Source organism: Grammomys surdaster, unplaced genomic scaffold (assembly GCF_004785775.1).
Source record: "Grammomys surdaster isolate TR1022 unplaced genomic scaffold, NIH_TR_1.0 169, whole genome shotgun sequence".
Classification (NCBI taxonomy): domain Eukaryota; kingdom Metazoa; phylum Chordata; class Mammalia; order Rodentia; family Muridae; genus Grammomys; species Grammomys surdaster.
In genome coordinates this window covers 2,979,088-3,001,331 of record NW_021604617.1, presented here as the reverse complement: position 1 = coordinate 3,001,331, position 22,244 = coordinate 2,979,088, and the positions used below count along the sequence as shown (strand labels likewise).

Here is a 22,244-nt window from a genome sequence, read left to right as displayed (position 1 = left end):
AAGAAAGAAAGAAAGAAAGAAAGAAAGAAAGAAAGAAAGAAAGAAAGGAAGGAAGGAAGGAAGGAAGGAAGGAAGAAAAAGGAGGGAGAAAGGAAGGAAGGAAGGAAGGAAGGGAGGGAGGAAGGAAGGAAGGAAGGAAGGAAGGAAGGAAGGAAGGAAGGAAGGAAGGAAAATTGCAGGTTCACACCTGAAAAGGGATAAAAGGCCTTGAACTGTAAATATGCTGAAGTTCTTGCTTCTCTGCAGACAGAAGGCTTCAACCAGCTTTCCAAGTGAGGAAGTTCCAGCAACTTTTATTCCTCCTTCTCCTGCTGAAGAGAAGAAAGATGGTGAAATGAGACACTATATACCAAGCATCAGCAAGCTAAGGGGTGGTTATTTTCTTCATGTGACATCTCATTTAATGGAAACTGAATACAATATCTCAGGTTAGATCAAATGTTTAAAATGAGAAAATAGATTAGCTGTTTCCATAGCATATAAATATCAGAGTCCAGATTGAGATCTGTGTTTCAATCTAGAAACATATTTCCATTTATTTTTTTCTAGACAGAGTGAGTGGCCACACATTAGCAATGTCATCCTTACTTCCTATTGCTTCTCTTTCATCAAAAGAATACTTTTGTTATACTTTATATAGAGAAGTAGCACAGATTCCCAAATGTTCACACATTGTTATATCTACAGCAATATTGTCCTAGGTCTCACATTATCATAAAAATAACTGGCTATACATTTATTAATGATTCGGTTCATAAATTGACCTTCATTAAACCCTGCCATCATCAGGGCCTTGCTAACATTTAAAATGTGATGCTTCCAAGTCCAGTTCTCACATTGGATCCTGTTAGGAGTGTTTAAAGTCTACCCACAGCTCTTCTGATTCAGTTAAAGTGGGTGGAACCTGGGTAGACTATGTAGTCTTGTGCCACTTTCCCAGCTGTAGCTTGGCTTAAGAGCCCTCATTAGAAAAAGTGTAGTCTAGGGATGACTGGGAACATTTTTACAAAGGCAATTTCTCTGCCTGCCCCAACTGCTGAACAGGAAATGTTGAGCTGGGATTGGAGGGGGACCCCCAGCAAGGTGATCACCAGGCCCTTCCGAGACCTTTCTACAAGCTACAGGATGGAAAAGGCTTCTCTGGTTATATGGATGCGAGAATGGTACTCCCCAAGAAGCTTTTCTCCTGGCTGCCAAGGAATCCTCCAGCTCCTTCAAATTTGCATTTTAATTACCTAACCCAGTTCTACAAACTATAAGTTTTAAGTCTTATTACTACTTTAAGAAATGTATTGGAATTCCATCTTTTTCTAGGCAACAATTGAACGAGGTGCTTTTAATTGGTGGTTTGTGAATGCTATTCCAAAGTCATATGAAGCCTGTATTCTTATCACAAAGAAAAGTATAAAATACAAAATCTCAAATGGCAAGTGTCTCAAATAAAATATTTTATGCTTATCGAATCCTTTAATTTATCCAATTGTGATTTTAAGAATTGTGATTTTAAAATGTTTTTTGTTTCTGTATTTTTTTTTATTTTTGAGATTGTACCTATATAATTTCCCCTTCCCTTTTCTCTCTCTAAATTCTCTCATACACTCCTGTTTATACTCTCTCAGTTTTATACTCCCTTTTTAAGCTGTTGTTACGTGCATATACATTCTTAGATACATAAATACAACCCGCTCAGTTTGTATAACATTACTTAGGTGTGTGTGTATTTTTCAGGGCTGACAATTTGTTGTGATTTTTCCCCAGAGATAACTTTTTGTCCTACTTCCAGCATTGCTTAGTCACCCATAGTTCTCTGTGTAGAACTGGGGTCTTGCTGTCTTTCCCCGTTCACTTTGTTATGTCTCTTGTTGTCTTCGTTCTGCTCATCTTTAGGCAGTCATGTTGTTGGGACTGCTGACGTTACTAGAAGACCCAGTCTCACAGTAAACTCCATAGTCCTCTGACTCATAGAATCTTTCTGCCCTCTCTTCTGCAATGATTCCTGAACTTTAGGTGCAGGCATTATATCGTAGATATATCCATTGGGAGCGGCCTCTATAATAGCATTTTGATTGGTTATGTTTCTCTGTAATGCGTCATGACTATTTCAAAGAATATTTTGATGAGGAGTTGAGTACTACACTAATCTGTAGGTATGTTAAGGACTCATTTTTTAGAGAGTAAGTAGGGATTATGCTGGTTTAGTAAAGTGTCAGTTATAGGTTCTCTTCCAAGAACCATGACTTCACTAGCCCTGGGTAGTTGTCTAGGTCAATAAAATATTTTAAAGTGGTCTTGTGTTGTATTTCCATTGTAGATGATACCAGTATTATACATACTGTTCTTTGTGTTATATTAATATACATTTTTATAAATTCATAACAATATAATTGAAGTATAATAAGCTAGACATATTTAAGACATAACCCCTAGATAAAATTATACTGTGTCCTAAAACAGTTGTGGAGCATCAAATTCTGTTCGAGTATCACTTAAATGTACAGGGTTTCTGCTCTCCCTAACACAGAGTGAAGTTTTAGGAAGATCTTCTGAGTAAAGCAACATGATCTAAGCTACTTAGACCATGGGACTTAGGAGGTAACTAAGTATCAGTGAAATATGAAACAGAGAGGTCTTTACCAAACAGGAGTAAAGCCCATTTGTATGAAGCTGTTTATCATGCAGGGTTTAATGTTTACTCAAGAATGGAGTATAGCTCAAGCCTTGGAGTGACTGACTATCATAGGAAAGACACTTTACATTTCAGTGTCAGACAAAGTAAATGGAGTAAAATAAAATGCCATTCTGCCCTTATGTCCCTTAAAAACGAGAACTGAGATGAGTTTCATGAACCGCGTGCTTGTCATTGTTGCTAATTTCTATTTCATCCTCTGTAACCACCAATCACTTAGACCGTGAAATCATCATATTTTGTGTTGCAATGAATAAAAACCGGTAGTTCTGGTTTTAGAGCAACGATATATGATGTGCCTTTAATTTCCTTTTAACTCTTTTTCCCCATTAAACTATCACATCCTCAGTTGTTCAGATATAGATATTCATACCAGCTAAACTGAGACTTAGTTTTTAGTCCAAAGCTTGTCCTCTTCCCTCCATTACAGGTTGGCTTCATGAGCTGGGAAAGAGACTGGAATCTCCATACTATGGCAACAACACACTGGGGGGCCCATCCATCCGAAGTGCCTATATTGCAGCCCTGTACTTTACTCTCAGCAGCCTCACGAGCGTTGGCTTCGGGAATGTGTCTGCTAACACGGACGCAGAGAAGATCTTCTCCATCTGCACCATGCTGATTGGAGGTAAAGAACCCTTTTCAGATGCAAGAAAGGGAACTGAGTCTTCAGACGCCCTCTCATATTTTTGTTCATTTCTGAAACACAGAGCAGTAACTTATTCAATAGTGGAAGATTCTAGAAACACTGGTTAGGAAACCAGTTTGGAGTACTTTGATGTATACATAAATTAGCAGAGACCATGGTGGTACTGATAAGTCCATCTCCTGTGCAGATGAAAGGCTAATTTGTGGAGGGCAAATACTGTTTTTTAAAGTAACATTTATCTCTTGGAAATTCCCTGAGTCTGAATTATAGTCATACACTAGAAACTTCCAACAAAGTTACTGTTACCAAATTTTACTCATACTAGCATAGTAAACTTTGAATGCTTAATGTCTCATTGGTTAAAAATATAATTAAACCTCAAAAGAATAAGTAATTTACATTTTTCCTTGTTTTAAATGTCCCATCATCTGTACTAAGCCCAAGTATCTGTTAAAGAGGTATAGGATATAGACAGCATGTGGCATGCACAGAGGTCTTCATCCACACAGTAAAACCAGAGTCTAACACAAGTTAGAATTTGGACAGTACCAGGCAAGGAGTGCCTGGTGCCAAGTCAAGTGAGAAAGCTGAGAAGCAATAAGGGAGAAGAGCCAACCTCTGCAGTCCTCCTTGGAAAGAGTTGCAGAAGCAGCATGCTGGGACTACAACAATTTCACAGGCTCTTGGTCCATGCCAAGTGCTAACAGCCTAGAGAGCAGAGAACAGGAATTCTCATTTCTAAAGAGCTACAACTTGCCAGAACCCATGGTGGCTGCTTTGCACCCAGTGCTATGATTTATGTAATTCCCATGCTCCTCAATGGCCCATTTTTCTGCCTAACAAAATGACAAGCACTTTGCAAGTAAGCATAGCTAAACTTATTTAATGTTGCCAATGTTTCTTCTTCTCCTGATGGAAATCTTGTGAGATGTTCAATGCAAAAGCCTGCTAATTTGGCCATTTGAGAAAGCTGCTAGACAACTAGGCATACTCTCTATTGATCCACCTACCATATTAAATGATCCTTGACCAGAAATTGTCAAAGCATCATTCACCTAATCCCTGCTCTTCCCTGAACATGGGGGCTATTACTGGCCACAAACCCAAAACATTTGAGATATAATTTAATAATGTTACTTTGTTAAATTCTTTGCTAAGTATATTTTGAGCAAATTTCCTGTTGTAAAAGCAGTGTGTAACTGGCCTTGGGACTTGAGGTGACGTAACAGCGGGTGGAAACAACAGCAACATTCCTCTCATGCTAAATGACCTAAGTAGGTTTCATTTCTTAAAGCTTTCCATTTAGATTTGCAGGTATAGTATTGTGAGATTTACCCTGGGCTAAAGGAAATGATGTGTTAATTTAGTATCTCCTAATTAAGAAATTACTTGCACATCATTGAGAACTAATTATAAAAACTTACAATATAAAGCACTTTATTCATGTAATTCTCACAGCACTATGAAAGACAGATTATTAATATCCCATTAGACTAAAGGCCATAAAAAACTGAAGAATTTAAATGCTGAGACTCACTAAGACCTGACAATTTTTTGTAAAAATATAAATAGTATCCCATTTTGATATCCATATATATATTCAATATAAGTACCTATAATTATGGAGTGTAAACATAATTTATATAGAGAAAGAATATTTTAGGCTGCAAAGTAAAAATGTTAAGCCAAAATGTTTAAAATTTCATACCAAGAAAAGCCTGCAAAAACCTTTAAAAGCACCGATTAAAAAAACTAATTCAAAGGGTTCAGATAGCTGTTAGAGTTTGTAAGTTAATAGTAAAGCCAGTGTGAAAAGATCAAACGTATGTGCATCTATTAGTAACATATAATCACAAAGCAAAATGCAAAATAATACAGAAACTTCAAATATGTAGAAAACATTTTAACTAGAATTCTACAAAACTACACAGAAAACTACAAAGCACTAGTGAAAAATTTTACAAATGGTTTAAAGTTGTTGGAAGGTACACAAAGTAGTACATTTCAATGTTGTAAAGATACCAGTTTTACCCGGTATGTGATCTCTGTGACAGGAGTCAAACCAGCTGTGTGTCTGTGTGCTTGAGAATGGGCAGGTGTTTATAAAAAAGCAATGGGAATCAGAACCGAAAGTACCCAAAGCAAAGCATGAAGAGATACAAAATCAGAAAAGCTGCATTCAAAATACAGAGCGTATTGTGAAGTTACAGTTATTAAGAAAATACAATGTCGGGTGAAGAGCCGACCAGAAAGATGATGGCATAGAAGGGGGTTTAGAATGAAGCGCAAATCTGCATGACCACTTCAGCTTTGATGTGACTGACTCTAGACTATAATTCAAGGATGTTTGCATGGTCAATAAATATTATTGGGAACCAGAAAATAGATGCTTGTTGCCAAGACTGACAACTGGAGTTCAATTCTTGGAACCCACATGGAGGATTGAAGAACTGGCTCCGACAAGTTGTCTCTGACATTCACTCATGTCCCATGGTGCATTCATACGCACACTCACATATACATACAAATACATACATACACATATGATGGTTAAGAACTCGCATGCACAACGGCAGGGGAGGGAGTCCCGCAGACCACTGCTAAAGGGAAAGGGAGTCCCACTGGCTGCTGAGGTGGGAGAGCAGAGAGGCTTTTCCCACAGGCTGGTTTCCCACTTACGCAAGGAAGTCCAAAGTTTCCAGGAGACCCGTGGAATCGAAGAGATGGAAGTTTTATTGGTCATGCTGTGGAAGTTGTATCTAGATGATGTGTGCCCCCACCAAATGCCAGAAGGAGCTTTCTTATATGGGGAGCAGGAAAGAGGAGGGGCTAGGGAGGGGAAAACTTAGTTAGCTATGCCTCCTGGCCTTTAGGTAATTCATTAATATGTAAATCTCGAGGCAGAGGCCTGTTAGTCACGCCCTCTACCTGTGCCTTACGTGACTGACCATACAAGTGAAATGGAGATGAGACTGCGTGTTTGGTCTCTGGGTTCTGGAGGTGTGGCCAAACACCCCAGGATGTCTTCTACAGCCCGATACACATATGCATGCACACGCACAGACATACACACATGCCATAAATACATACATACATACATACATACAACGTTTTTCTTTTTAAAAATGTTATTGATTTTTTTTGTGACTTTCATATCATGTGCCCCAGTCTCACTAATCTGCCCATCCCCTCATATTTATCTACCCTTTGCCTTTGAAACCTTCACCCTCGAAAGAAAAAATAGACGAAAACAAACAAAACAAAGTATAGAATACATCTCATTGTGAAGGATGTAATCTGTCACAGTGTGTCCCATAGTTTACACTTTAGTCCACTCATCCTTAGTTGCAAATGTTCATTACAATGAGTCACTGGTCTGGTCTAATGTCTTTGGGTTCTGTCACACCATCAAAGTTGGATCCTCATCAGGACTCCTCCTGGTTATCTTGTTATTGTCCTGTTGTGTCATGGGAATCCTGCAGCTTTGGATCAGGAAGACGGCCCTTTCATGCACTCTGTCAGTTCACAGATGATGTAGATTTTGGGGTGTGCCAATTCAAAATCCTGGATACAAGCTTGAGCAATAGCTGACCTGGTCAGCCTGCCAGATTTCACTTATCTGTACCACTGCAGTGAGCTCTCTAGCACTGGTCCATCTAGGCCACCCAATGCTTATGGGTCAGGAGGCAGGGCCACCTCTTCTGCTGTCATGCCCACAGGGCTGGCTCATCTGCACCCAAACCTCAAGATCCAGCTCCATTATGCTCCCCACTTGAGGCTATGCAATCAGCGAGGAACTAGGGTAGTTTTCTTTCTCTCACACCCTCAAGGCTAGCTTACCTGTGCCTTCCTTATGAAGGCCAGCTCCACTGAACTACTCAGGAAAGATGCAGGACCTGCTCTCCCCAGTGCTACAACCAGTGAGGGACAGGGGTAGCTCACCAGCTCTCATGATGCTGGGGCCAGCTCTTCTGACTCCCTCAGGTGGCAAGGGGCAATGGCAGATGAGGACATCACAACCTTGTCCAAGTCACCTCATGGCTGAGTGGCAGGACCAGCTTTCCCATGCTCATGCCTTCAGGCCAACTTTCCTGTGCCCACTCCATCAGGGCTAGCCCTGCTCATGAGGTGAAGTACAGGGATCACTCTCCTTGAATAGCACTGAAAGTGAGAGATGGGGTCAGTTCTCCAGAGTATGTCAGCCAATGAAGGGTGGGGACTTATTTGTACAGCCCCCAAACTCTATGTGGTCCCAGGTGACTGTGCAGACCAGGGATGCCCCATCTATATTATTTAGTGATAATATAAGCCTTGGACAACAACTCTTGGTGCTGCATGACCACAGACTCAGACATGGCCTCAGGTGGCAAGGCTGGCTACTCACAACAGGTTATTCTTCTCCACCCTCATAGCTCCAGTTTCATCTCTCTTCATAATGCTCAAGCTGTTCCACTTCTCTTTCTCTCCCATCTGTCTACCGCATACTTGAATACTCTAGTGGCTCCCACTGCAGGCTGGTCTCTAGGTGACCTCCTCTACCCATGCTGTGTAGCATGGCAGCAAACAAGCTTGTAGGTATCTATAGTCCACACATGTGGTGATAGGTGATGGGAAAGTCCTCTGTGCTGTGTTTCCTGACAGCAGGTAGGCCTGTGTGTGGATAAAAAAAAAAAATTTAAAGGTGAGTGTTGCTGAGTCCAATGTGTAGAGCTACTTGTTAAAAGTAACCTGGCCCTCCTACTAAACAATATGAAAATTAATTCCAAATGGGATTTTGAGGAAAACATGAAGGAATAAGCTATAAGAAAACATGAGAGCACATTCTCATGAACATGTATTCTGCAAAAGTTTCTTGCATGTGATGTAGATACCTCATTGTCTGTATAAATAATTATAATTTGAACGGCAGCATGTCTCCTTATCTGAAGACATTGCTGGAAGCTTGAAGAGTAAATTGCAAGAACTAATTAATTTGCAAGCATTTACCATGCAAACATTTACCAGGCAGTTTTCTGGTATACTTTTTACAGGTAAGGGAAAACTGAAAACCGTCTAAAAACACGTTTGAAAAACACTTTCAAGAAAAGATTTTGAGTATTTGAATATACAATAGACTTACAAAAATACTACTTAGTATCATTTATGTAGACGTAAACTAAAACCAGAAGCAGACACCACGTTTGCACTCAGGAGAACTGCATGCTTGAAAACACTTCCTCTGAGCTTTGAGAGATAATCTATGTTTTGGCCTTCCTGTGCTGTTAAGGGCATTTCTATCCAATAAGCAATAATGTTATCAAGTTATCAACATCCATCAGATATACATACATTTGTACTCAGTGATCCAATGATTCCCCTCCTTATATATATCCAGTAGAACTGTTAGTATATGCGTTTGTGACTGAGAATGCATTGTGCACATTTGTATACATGTTTATGTTTGTACATGTGTGCTACTTGCATCTTGACTTCTTGGGTTTCAATACATTGTCATAGATTCCATTACTTTGTGTCAATGAATCAGAACACCATGGTGCCAAGATCCTGTTGGGGAGCAGAAGGAGAGGGGGAAGAAGTCATGGAGGGAGAGAAGGAAAGAGATGCAGGGAGGGAGGAAGAGAGGGAGAGAGGGATGGAGGGAGAGGGGGAGAAATACAGAGACAGAGACAGACAGAGAGAGAGACAGAGAGAGAGAAAGACAGAGAGAGAGAGAGAGGAGAGAAAGAGAGAGAGAGAGAGAGAGAGAGAGAGAGAGAGAGAGAGAGACTACATGGAGAAGAGTTATTTTCAGAATCTCCAGCAGGTAATAACAGGCTGAGAGAATAATGCCATTAACAGAATAAACAAGTAATTTTTGAGAGTTATCTCTCTGAGAACTATACCAGGATAAAGATGAACCATGGCCTGCAAATGTATAAATGAGACACAAACTCAATGCAGAGCTGAGAATTCTAAGCTCAAAAATGAGTACACCCTGTATGATTCTGTATAGAGAAAATTCAAAAGTATACTAGCTTATTGGTTGCAATGTGCGTGATTTGTGACTGTAGCCACCTTTGGTGAGAAAGGTAATTGGTGGCTCTGAAAGCCACAAGCCTTCCAGGATGCCATTAATATCTGGGTTATTGATATGAAAGATCATTCCATATTTGTGATCACTTTGGGAAATCTCATTGAGTTATTCATTCAACATTCTGCTCTGTCTCTCTGTCTCGTCTCTGTCTCTCTCTCTCTCTCTCTCTCTCTCTCTCTCTCTCTCTCTCTCTCTCTCTTTCTCTCTCTTTCTCGTGTGTGTGTTTGTGTGTGTGTGTTGCTTTGTAAACTTAAGAAGGCAGGCAAGCTAAAAAAAAAAAAGTGTAGCTATCAAGTGAGAATGAGAAGGGAACTGAGCCAAATTCTTATTTTATTAGTTTGTTTTTAATTTGTGTTAACAGAATTGATTCAAGTCATAGGAGACAGTCTCATTGTCCAACGGGTAGAAGATAACTACCAAGACCTAATAAAAGCCATTTTGAATGTCTCCTTTTGCCAAGGGAAATGGGCATGAATTTTCTGAGTCAGTGAATACAAATTTTTAAGCTTCTTGTTTAAAGTTACAAAACTATAAAGAAGATACTACAGAACTGCAACTGCCTCATTTAGCTCAGATAAATATTTACACTTCATGGGAATGATGCCAAGCATGCTAGACGGCTGGGAGACAAAGATGACTAAGAACAAATGTTGCCTTTCAAGCTCACAGCTTAGTGATAGACAGGGCGTTCAAGCAGATCACCAGCTTCTTTAAAACTGGCTTTCTGTTGTAATACAAACTTTTAAAGACCCTGATGGATACACAAAAATTCATAATAACCAAAAATGGAGATTTTCAAGGGATATTTTTTCTAAAATAATTAATAAAGCTACCTATATCATTGTTGACACTAAATAATATACAGAGATAATTTTTCCTATCTTTGAATGTCTTTCTTTAAAACGTAATACTAACTACCTGAAGTCATCAGTTAAGTTTGCTTCCGCTGATGGGCCTTGATGGTCAGATGGCTCATCATTGAGGCAAGACTAGTTTCAATGGAACATGATTTTTACACTTCTTTTGGGGCTCCCAACCCAAATTGAACCTAGATATAACCCTCTAAATTCAGGTCATTTTTAAGACATTTGCAATATCTGAATTCATCCTTTAAGAAATTCTTTTCTGCTGCATATATGAGGGCATCTTGGTCTTCATAAAGGTCCCCCAACTGTACCAGGGGCTTACCCTGACTCTGTTGCCTGCCTGTGGATCCTGTCTCCCTAACTGGGCTGTCTTGCCTGGTCTCAGTTGGAGAGGAAGTACCTAGTCCTGCAGTTTCATTGATACCCCAGAGGACCTCACCCTTCTCAGAGATGAGGGGGAGGGAGGGACAGAAGGAAAGACCATGTGAGAAGGAGACTGGGAAGAGGTGTGATAGGGATAGAAAGTGAATAAATAAGTAATTTAATGGAAAAAATACATCATTCTAATTCTGACATCTACAACCCAGTATACAGTTGAAAATGGAAAATGGAAAATTCCAGGTTAATTAGGAGGTGGGAGAAAAAACAAGAACAACAAGGTTACTCAAAAGTTGAGCTCTGGTCTTCATCTTCTTTCCTATTAAAAGAAAGGAGCTCTTATACATACTACAACCACAGCACAATGGCTGTTACAACTGTTACCCAGTGTGGAAAAGCAATGGTGCCCATGTTCAGGGAATGACCTAGAGTCATGGACCGGAGAGGAGAAGAAATCAAAGGCAAAAGCTAGATCCAGGCTACACTGTGGTTTTCTTTTCATCTGAGATCTGTTTACTTTCTCCTGAGACCACACTTGGAAAGTTTTATTTGTAAGATTTTATGCAAAACTCCCACACAAAGGAAAAGAGCCTCCAACATACTCAGCAGGTCTAACATTCAATAATTATATGTGAATGTGTATGTGTATGCATACATATGCATATGTATATGTCTCAAAATATCTAAAGAAAATATTTCTTAAGAGTAGTTTATTCCATGTTTTTTCACAAGCTCAACAGCTCAGAGGCTTAAATATTTTACTTGGAGGAAAATACACACACACACAAAGAAAGAAAGAAAAAACTCACATATACACAGGATAAGCATCAGTGGGGAAAGGCCATCATAATATGAGAGCTGGGGTTTTATTCTAACTTATTAATTTAGAGGTGGTTTCCTATGCAGAAATAAGAGTTTGAAATTGTGGTGACTCAGACAGATGAGTTCCTTCCAACAACACTTATGAATGCTACAATTAATCCAGTAATTTATTTTATTGGTAATGTACAATTAGGATGCTAAACGGTCTGAACACATTACTTCTCTCAGTTTAAGTGCTTTACACATTATAATTAAGCAAAGCAAAGTTAAAATCATACACGTAATTAAGAAAAGGAGTGTTAGAATAAATGAAATAGGTTTATTCTCTGTACTCAATTTATTCTCTGGAAGAATGCTACTACACACAGTTAAAGACGGCAGAGCTTCCAAGCCTTGCCCATAAGCTTAGCAAAGCCTGAGATCTGTGTTTAATTTCTTTAACTTAGAGCACAATCAGTTCTTTCCTTCAGTAAAGGGTTTTGGTTTTTTTTTCTTTCTGTGTATCTGTGTGTGTGTGTGTGTGTGTGTGTGTGTGTGTGTGTGTGTGTGTGTTTCTCCAACTAAAATATTTAAGCCTCTGAGTTGTTGGGCTTGTAAAATAACAGAATAAACTACCCTTAAGAAATATTCAATTTTTCTTTAGATATTTTTGGACAGGGAAGCACCCTGCTTTTGTTCTCTTATGTGTGTTTGTGTACAGCAGGCACCAGTTGAATATTTCTTGATTCTTGCATCAAGAAGTGATTTCTACCAAGAGTGATGTACCTCTTGAAGATCTAGCAGAAAAACTGTACACCCTTTTCCCAGAGTGCAATGACATTTGTGATACTTCGCATTTTCAAGAGAAAAGTTTACTACTGCTTCACCCATATACTAGATTCTTACACACAGATTGAGATACTCAGCTCAGAATTATAGCTTAGAACAGCCCTACAAATGAGATAATAGCCTGTCTAATGTATAAGGAAAATGTGACCATATAAAGAGATTTAGCTTGGTAAGTTCTCACAGTGAGGAAGAGGAAAGCAAGGATTCAAACCTAGATTTGTCTGATTCTGAAGCCTCTATCATTTATGCAGTATTATATTACCTCCTGAAAATAGGTTCCAAATTTAACTCTAAGTAACTTTTGCAAGTAAGATATTGTTCTTAGAATATGATTTTATAGGCATGGAAGCCATTAGTCTATAAAAAATTATGATATATGACTTACTACAGAATTTTAATTTTAATATTAAATTAAAATAAAATTTATATGTTGGCAATTGACAACTTCTGGTGACTATGGGACAAAAAATACATTGAACAGGGGCTGTCCTGAAATATTTTGTTTGTGTATTTATATGTTTGGACTGTATGTAGCTTGGTGCTAAGGAACTTCTACTGTTATTCTTCCTGCACTGACATTTTAGTACCAAGACCTTTTGATAGGTCCTCCTAGACAAACTATTAATGTTTTAGATCCTTTTAAGGAAAAAACTACTTAAACCAGAGATTTTACAGGACTCATGAGCTTCTATTCTCACCTGTTGTCCTATTCCAGGTTAGGGATCTGGGATCAAATCTGATGCCATTATGAGTGGATCTGCCCATGGGCATGAGACATCCAGGCTCTCTTCCATCTTTTATTTTCATAATCTTAGGTAAAGCCAAGTCTTCTTGGGTTATCTATTGGTATGTACATGAGCCATTCTCACTGCATTCTGGTAACTACTATGAAATTCAAAATCCTACAAGTGTCTTTTCTGCCTTGTTGCCAACTATTTCCAAAAACAGAAATCTCCTAGTTGGCAAGTCCAGTCCTCTAATTCTGATTCTCTTTACCAGAAACAACCCTTTTCATCCCCTCTCCCATTAACCCCATGGTTGTGGAAAACAAACATTTTCACCTTGTCAAACACCAGTAGTAGTTTTCTGTTGCTGTTTTTTGTTGGGTTTTGGTTGGTTGGTTGGTTGATTGGTTGGTTGGTTGGTTGGTTGGTTGGTTGGTTGGTTTGGTTTGGTTTGGTTTGGTTATTGGTTTTTGTTTTTTTGTTTTTGTTTTTGTTTTGTTTTTGGATTACAGCCATTGTCCCTACTCCTGATCATCCCTCTCACAGTTCTTCATCCCATTCCTCCTACCTTTTGCCTCTGAGAAGGTACTCTCCCAAGGTATTCCCCTTCCCCGGGGCCTCAAGTCTCTCGAGGATTAGGCTTATTTTCTCTCACTGAGGCCAGATCAGGCAGTCCTCTGCTATATATGATCTGGGGATCTCAGACCAGCCAATGTATACTGCCTGGTTGGTGACTCAGTCTCTGGGAGTTCCCAGGGGTCCAGGTTAGTTGAGACTGCTGGCCTTCCTATGGGTTCTTCTTCCTTTACTTCAACCATAGGAGTCCCAGACTTTAGTCCAATGGTTGGGAGTAATTATCTGCATTTGTCTCAGTCAGCTGCTGGTAGGACCTCTCAGAGGACAGTCATGCTAGGCTCCTGTCTGTAAGCACATCATAGTAATAGTGTCAGGCCTTGGTGCACACCCATGAGATGGATCCTAAATTGGACTTGTCACTGGACTGTCTTTCTTTCAGTCTCTTTTCCATTTTTGTCCCTATAGTTCTTTTAGACAGGAGCAATTCTGGTTCAAATTTTTGACTGTGGTTTGGTAACCCCATCCCTCCACTTGAGGCCCTATCTATCTACTGGAGGACAACTCTTAGGGAGTTCCCTCTTCCTACTGTTGGACATTTTGGCTAAGGTCACCCTATTGAGTCATGAGAGTCTCTTAACTCCCAGGTCTCTGGTATTTTCTAGAGGACTCCACCTGCCATCCTCAGAGGCTGCATATTTCCATTCATCCTCCTGGCCCTCTGGGCTTCTATGCTGTCCATGCCCAGTGCGATACTTGATCCTTCTCCTCCCTTTCCCCTTCCCTCTTCTCCCACTCAGCTCCCTCCCTCCCTCTGCCTCCCATGCTTATTTTGTTCCCCTTCTAAGAGGGATTGAAGCATCCTCACTTCAGCCTCTCTGCTTGTTAAACTTCTTACAGTCTGTGGGTTGTATCCTAGGTATTCTGTATTTTTTGGCTAATATCCACTTATCAGTGAGTACATACTATGCATGTCCTTTGGGGTGTGGGTTGCCACACTCAGGATGATATTTCCTAGTTTCATCTATTTGCCTGAAAAAATCATGATGTCTTTGTTTTTAATAGCTGAATAGTATTCTGTTGTGTAAATGAACTACATTTTCTTTATCCACTCTTCAGTTGAGGGATATCTGGGTTGTTTCCAGTTTCTGGCTATTACAAATATGGCTGCTATGAACATAGTTGAGCAACTGTCCTTGTGAGATGGTGGAACATCTTTTCAGTATATGCCCAGAAGTGGTATAGCTAGGTCTTCAGGTAGAACTATTTCCAAATTTTTGAGGAACCTCCAGATTGATTTCCAGAGTGGTTGTACCAGTTTGAAATCCCACCATCTATGTAGGAGTGTTCATCTTTCTCCGTATCCTTGCCAGTCAGCATTTGCTGTCACTTGAGTTTTTGATCTTAGACATTCTGATTGCTATAAGGTGGAATCTCAGGATCGTTTTGATTTGCATTTCCTTGATGACTAAGGACTTTGAATGTTTCTTTAAGTGCTTCTCTGACATTAAAGATTCCTGGTTGTGAATTCTCCATTTGGCTCTGTACCCAGTTTTTTAATCAGGTTATTTGGTTTTTTGGAAGTTAACTTCTTGAATTCTTTAAATGGTTTGTATATTAACCCTCTACCAGATGTAGGGTTGGTGAAGTTTTTTTTCCTAATCTGGGTACTCTGATGGTCAGCTTTCATTGTCAACATGACAACCCAGAGTCATCTGGGAAGAGTCTCAAATGAGACTAGATACGACTGGGTTGTAAACACATACGTGGGGGATTTGTTAATCAATGTGGGAAGATCTAGCCCACATTGAACCATTCCCTAGGCTGGGGATTCTGAACTCTGTAAGGGGTGCAGAAATGAAGCAAGGATATATGTATCTACTACTCTGTGCTCTCAACTGTGGATGTCATGTGACTAACTGCCTTAATTTCCCCCACAAAGATGAACTATTATTTAGGATTTTTAAGCTTAAGTGAATTCATTTCTTGCCTAAATTGCTTTTGAAGAAGATGTTTTATCATAAGAACACAAATGAAAACAAAAGAGTGCCAACTAAGTGAGAAACCTCACTGAAACAGAGGACCACTGATTTACTAGGACAGTGATAGTGACGCTACAACAAGCATCTGTGTTTCAACACATTCTTCTATGTCTGTCTAGTTCTCAAATTTTGAGTGTCTCCCTTAAGATTAAAGTACTTGCAAAGCTGAAGTGCAGAAGAGAATTGAACTTATCACCCCAGCCTCCCACTTCTCAGAGAATCATCAAATTTGTAACAAGTGTCGTAATATTAATATTAATGTAAACACATCATTTATTAATATTCTGTAACTATTTTTATTTACTTACCTTTTGGTTCATGGTCATAAATGAGTTCAGCAAGTGCTCAAGTGCTACGCCACTGAGCTGTATTCCAAGTCCTTAATGTGATGAATTTGCTCTGTGAGACTAAAATTATAACAGTAGCTACCCAGTTATGATAATTAGGTTTGTTCTTAAAATAGACCTGCTAGTGTAGTAGAATAATTGCTAACTGTAAATGTGTAGCCTATCTTATGGAACTATTGAGAGAATTGAATCCTATTAAAGTATATGTAACTACTAAAATAATCTTTATGTTGATAAAGTTCAAAAGAAAGATTTTCAGAAACAGAAGGGCAACTAAAAGATACATGTGTATCAAAGAAGCTATTTCACATGTTGTTGTTGTTGTTGTTGTTGTTGTTGTTAAAGCTATTGTTACTTTCATCAAGCCATGTGGAGGTAACATGACTGCTTCTGGATGCACCTTATGACTGAGGGGTTGTACTCCTATGCTCCTAGGAATGGAATCATATCAGTATGGCCAAATAAACATGATTTACTCTAACCCATCTATGAAATAGACTTATATGTAAAAGGGTACTCTTCCTTACTTGCCTGTGTTCTGTTGTGCTCTCTAGCCCTGATGCATGCCTTGGTATTTGGGAACGTGACTGCTATCATACAGAGAATGTACTCTAGATGGAGTCTGTACCACACTAGAACCAAGGACCTAAAGGACTTCATCCGTGTGCATCACTTGCCCCAGCAACTCAAGCAGAGGATGCTTGAGTACTTTCAGACAACTTGGTCGGTCAACAATGGAATAGATTCAAATGAGGTAATGTTCATTTCTTATGTTGACATTTTCAGGCAAAAAGCATACACTTATCACATAAAAGTAAGATGTTCTAATACAGGCAAAAGAGAGGGACAGTGTTACCAGTATCTTTATCTCGTTGTCTTTTATCCCTCATGGGCTACAACCCACCTTTCTTTCAGCAGCAGTAGTAGTAGTAGTTTTATATTTTACAGTCTAGTCATTCAGTCATTGTCCCCCTCCTGGTACACCCTCCCACAGTTCCTCATCCCATTCTTCTAACGCATGTCTCCAAGAGGATGTCCCCCTCCCCCACCAGGCTGCCCCACTCCATGGGGCCTCAAGTATCTCTCAAGTGTTATGAGTGTCCTCTCGCCCTGAGGCCAGACCAGGTATTCCTCTGCTGTATATGAGTCAGGGTCTCTGACCAGCTCCTGTATGCTGCCTGGTTGGCAACCTACCTTTCTTTATGCATCACGACTGATGTCTTCACTATGCCACTCTGTGATGTCAGAGTTTCATAGCAATTTGCTACAATTTTCATTTTCATTGTGCTTTTTAAAGGATTCATCCTTATGACAATTTAATGTCATAATGTTGGGTGAATACTCAATGTAAACTGGTCACACTGATCCACAGTTTAAAATAAAAGAAACAAAATATAGGCAAAATGATATCTTTAGAAATCAAGAAAAAAACCCAAATAGCCACTGTGTAACACACTGTATAGATCAACCAACTAGTCCACCAACACGTTAAACAACTCAGTAACTATGTAATCAACTATTCTTTGAGTTAACTTATAATGCAATGACATTTAGACAATGAATGCTTTAGACATTCTGTGTTTTTATTTATCTTCATCTTGCACTGTACTCCTCAAACTTCTCAATCAAATTTTATTTACCATAGAGAAAAATAAAATCATGACATTTGGGGGACATGAACGGATAGAACTAGAGAACAATATATTAAGTGAGACAAGCGAGACTCTATAAGACAAATCCCTTATTTTTCTCTCATGTTTGAAACCTAGTTATCAAAATTATGAGAGTGATAATATTATCTCTGTATATATCATGACACATTAACAAAGTACAGTGTGTCCAAGTTCCTATATCTATCCCAATAGGAGACTTGATGAATGTGTTGGAAGCTTTTCTACCAGGATATGTTAGAAATGTTTAAAACTGCTTCAGATTTATTATCAGCTGATTATTCTGTGATACATAACTATGGTCACAGTCACTACAAAGCCCTGGAGATTGTACAGAGGAAGTCTCAGAGACTATAACAGCTTACTCTTATATAATGCAGTTCACCAGAGGATGAAGAGTACTGATGATATCTTGCAAACTCATTGAGTAGACCTGACTCATCCAAATTTCCTTTCTCCTTCCCTTTATCCCAACAGCTTTTGAAAGACTTTCCAGATGAACTGCGCTCTGACATCACAATGCATCTGAACAAAGAGATCTTACAGCTGTCCCTGTTTGAGTGTGCCAGCCGGGGCTGCCTCAGGTCTCTGTCTCTCCATATTAAAACCTCATTTTGTGCTCCAGGAGAGTATCTGCTACGCCAGGGAGATGCTTTGCAAGCCATCTACTTTGTGTGCTCAGGCTCTATGGAGGTTCTTAAAGACAGCATGGTGTTGGCTATTCTAGGTAGGTTTCGGCTGAAATGTTTCTCTGAAATGTTATTCTAGAGTATAAAGAATATAAAGTAGGGAAGGAGAAGATGTTAACAGGAGTTGGCAAATTAGATAAAGATATGGACTCCATATTGGATTCAGTTTACCTAAATGTTATACGCAGCATATCATTATTCCTATACAAAGTTCAGGGAGTATAAATATTATCACTTTACAATGATACCCAGATTCCATACACAGTATAAGTCTTTCCGACTTCTACTCTCAACTCATACTGTGTCCTATGGAAGAAACAGCAGCTCTGCTTTCATGGAGAATTTTCTATATTTTGTGGAGAACCAGTACAAAGAACATTATAACTATGTTTTATCTGTGCCAGAAAGAGAGCAAAAATGATTTTAACTTTGAGAAAGACTTGATGACTACCATTAACCTAGTACTGCAAAGGTGAAACAGCCTCCTTTTAATTCCTCAAAAAAAAAACCTCTATGCCATGATGTTGACTTCAAATACTAGACACAATTATTTTTCTCTGAAATATAAAGAGAAGCTGGCAGAAGATAGTATGTGGGCTAATATAGAAAACTTCCTCTCCCAATTTTATCTGAGTTCTTTTCAAGCTCGTTCTCATTTGTTTATATAACCAATCATTATTGCACACAGGTCTAAGCACTAAAAGTGTGGCAGAACAGAAATTGCTAGAAAATTTGCCCTTGTAGAGATTCAACTTAAGAAAATGACAAAATAGAAAATTCACCCAGGGTGGTGGAGAGGGGTAAGCATCAGATGGATCCAGAGTATGTTGTAAAAATCAATGTTTTATACCAATGTCTGGAATCATGTCAGTAAATGATTAATGCAGTAATTATCATTCTGTTTTTCTAAGGAAGTGATCTGTGACAAATGTTTGCAAAGTATTTTGACACGTGGGACATTTAAACCTTCGCAGACTGTAGACAAAGATGTAAATGGATTTTCTGTTTCCCCAGTACTATTCTAAATTCTGGATGGGAGAACACTGTTCCTTCTTGTCTCAGGAATACATGTCATTTTATGTTAACACTGCTACTAAGGTGGTAAGCTTGAGGATAGGTTATATTTAAGTAGAGAGAAGTGGTAAATGTTGAGTCCCTAGTATGAAATGCTATCTTAGTTCCACAATCGTGTCTTGAAATCTTGTTAAATTCTGCACGTGCCTTCTAAATTCAACTTCTGAAATCAGTTCCTTTGCAAGATGAAATTAGGAGGTGGGAACCTAGGATGTGGTCAATACCTTCCAAAATGGGTTTATAAAGAAATTCATCCAGCCACCTGTTTTTTTTCTGCCATGATATCACAATGATAAGTCAACAGGTAAGAAATAGAAAGTTGGTCCTTATTAGACATGGGACCTGGCAAAGCTCCAGATCATCAGAAATAAATTTCTGTTGCTTTTCATAGCTTAGCTGCATTGTGTTAGAGCATTGATAAGAGACTGTGGCAGTGTGGCTGCCTCAACTAAAGGGGAGGATCTGGAGGCTGAGTGCTGGCAGGCGCTGTGGCTTTCACTGCTTCGTGTGGACTTCAGTTTCTCTAACAGAGGAAAGGTGGGACTTCCGTTTCAGATACACCCAGTGATGTTTTCCTTACTATAAGTGCAGAAGATGCTAAAACAGTCCCTCTGTCTTCTCAGTTTGCAATGGTAAAGGAGAGTCGTTCTACCAGTTTGTAATTCTGGCTTAGAATTGACAATTATTTCTAACTTACTTCCAAAACATTACTTACATATTTTCCAGTGGATTTCCCTAGCACCGTTGCAACTTTTATAGACTGATGATTTTCCTACTGATACGGCCTCCCTTTGAGAGAGCATCTGCCACTTTATCAGAACCATGTGATATGACATACATTCAAGCTGATATAACACTCCATTTAAAATTATTAGGCTTTTTTGTATTCTTGTCCATTTTCAAATTTAGTAACTAACAACAGTTTTAGGAATGAAAGGCAAATACATCATTCATTACATTAGAGGAAAAAAGTGCAAATGTAATGGTTTCTATGTGACTGTTATAGCTTATAAAACATTGTAATAATTTTCATAATGAAATAATTAATTATTGATGAGAGATTTACTCCACTGCTGCTTTGCTCCTGGCCCAAATTTCTCCATAAATTGTGGCTTTATGATGGTATTTCCCTTCTTTGCGCCAATCATACATAGATATCTAAGTGGTGTAAATTCAGTTTTTCCCATGATCATTCTAAACTCTATTACATTACTGGGGCCACACACAAGTGAAGGTCCAAGGTTACCATGTCAATGGAATGATGTAACTGTCTTCACAATATTATTTCATGTGGCTGATTTAACCATATGGCTGATTTAACCTAGCTTCAATTTGGTCTCTAGTTACCTGCCGGGAGTTCATTCCGCTACTAAAATGAATCAGTGGTCTTGTGAGAAAGAAGTGTTCATGTCCCAACTCAAGCAATACCATCTCCCAATCAACACATAAGAGTGTTTCCAGATCTGTTGCATGGAGAGAGTTGCCATGAGAATTTGTCACGAAGATAGAATCTTTTCATCTTTTACTTTACTGTGCTTCCCACTATTTTTTCCATTGGTTTGAAAGAATATGGCCATGCATGATAACTGGTGTCTTGACAAATGGTATTTATCTGCCTCTGTGGAATTTAACATTCTTTTTAGTTATTGTTCCTAATCCTCAAAGACGAACCAGTTCTGCAAACATGAAGACTACCCATGATCTATAGGAAGCAGAGAAATCATTTTCTTTCAGAAATAAGGATACTGAGACCTGGAGTAGTTAAGAGACTAGTTCAGGAATATCAACAAAAGAAAGGAGGAATCCACAGGGCAGTTACTGAGGCTAGATCGTCTAGTCAGAGCTCAGTGTGAGACTGAACACCATCGCGCATGCTCCATAAACGTTCACTGAATCCAAAAGTAAAACTGGAATTCCTTCCAAGGTGCCAAATTTAGCGATGTGTTGGTGGTATTCTTGCAGTGGCCAAGCCTCTGCTGGGAAAGGCGCAGGAATGTAATGCAGGCTGCTTTCCTTATTGCAAGGCCTGAGGAGTTGGGTTCCCACATGTGGGAATATTCGCGCAGTTAATAATGGTGATGTGATTGAGGCAAGACAAGGGCCTCGTCTGGATAATTCAGCTAACATCCAGATGTTCTCTCCTGTGATAGGAACTTGGTTCTGATAACAAGTTTCCCACCAACCCATTCCAAAAAACAGCTAGATGATTGTCACAATGTTTAAATGGTTTTGCTCGATCATTGGTTCCAAGACTTAATAGGAACATTCAGAGGTGAGCCAAGCAAGGATGAGGACCTGACTCAGGTTACTAATTTCCTGAGATCCCCGGATGTTAAAAGAATTAGATCTCCTGATTAGGATGTCGAGAAATACTAGGTGCCAATGATTGAATTATAATTTCCTGGGTACTTAGTCTATTACCTCTCTATACTCTAACTGAAATTGCTGACAACTATGGTCACTTTGTTGTGTATCAATGTGCTGGGTTAGATACTAACTACTTGCTGAAACTGAAACTATGTTTCCTCTTCCTTGATACATTTCATGCCTTAACAGGAAACTGTAGAGATTGAGGAGGGGAAAGAAGGGAAAATTACAGTGTGCACATTATTGTTAAACATAGGAAGTTCTTAAAACAGACTTCTGTGAAAAATGAGAAAATGAATATGAAACTTTTTCAGTTGTGAAGAAATATATATATTATATTATATAATTTTATATTATATTATATTATATCATTATATTATATCATTATATTATATTATATTATATTATATTATATTATATTATATTATATTATATTATATTATATTATATTATAT

The 22,244-nt window shown here is 38.8% G+C and overlaps 1 protein-coding gene across 1 annotated transcript in view; it reads left to right on the top strand.

The window, feature by feature from the left end:
* The window catches only part of Kcnh8 (potassium voltage-gated channel subfamily H member 8), a 365,508-nt gene that overhangs the window by 286,386 nt on the left and 56,878 nt on the right, over positions 1-22,244 (top strand). Inside the window, exons 8-10 of the mRNA XM_028766666.1 lie at positions 3,117-3,314; positions 16,544-16,743; positions 18,137-18,386. Of these exons, the coding sequence (XP_028622499.1) occupies positions 3,117-3,314; positions 16,544-16,743; positions 18,137-18,386 (648 nt within the window). The remainder of the gene's footprint in view (positions 1-3,116; positions 3,315-16,543; positions 16,744-18,136; positions 18,387-22,244) is intronic.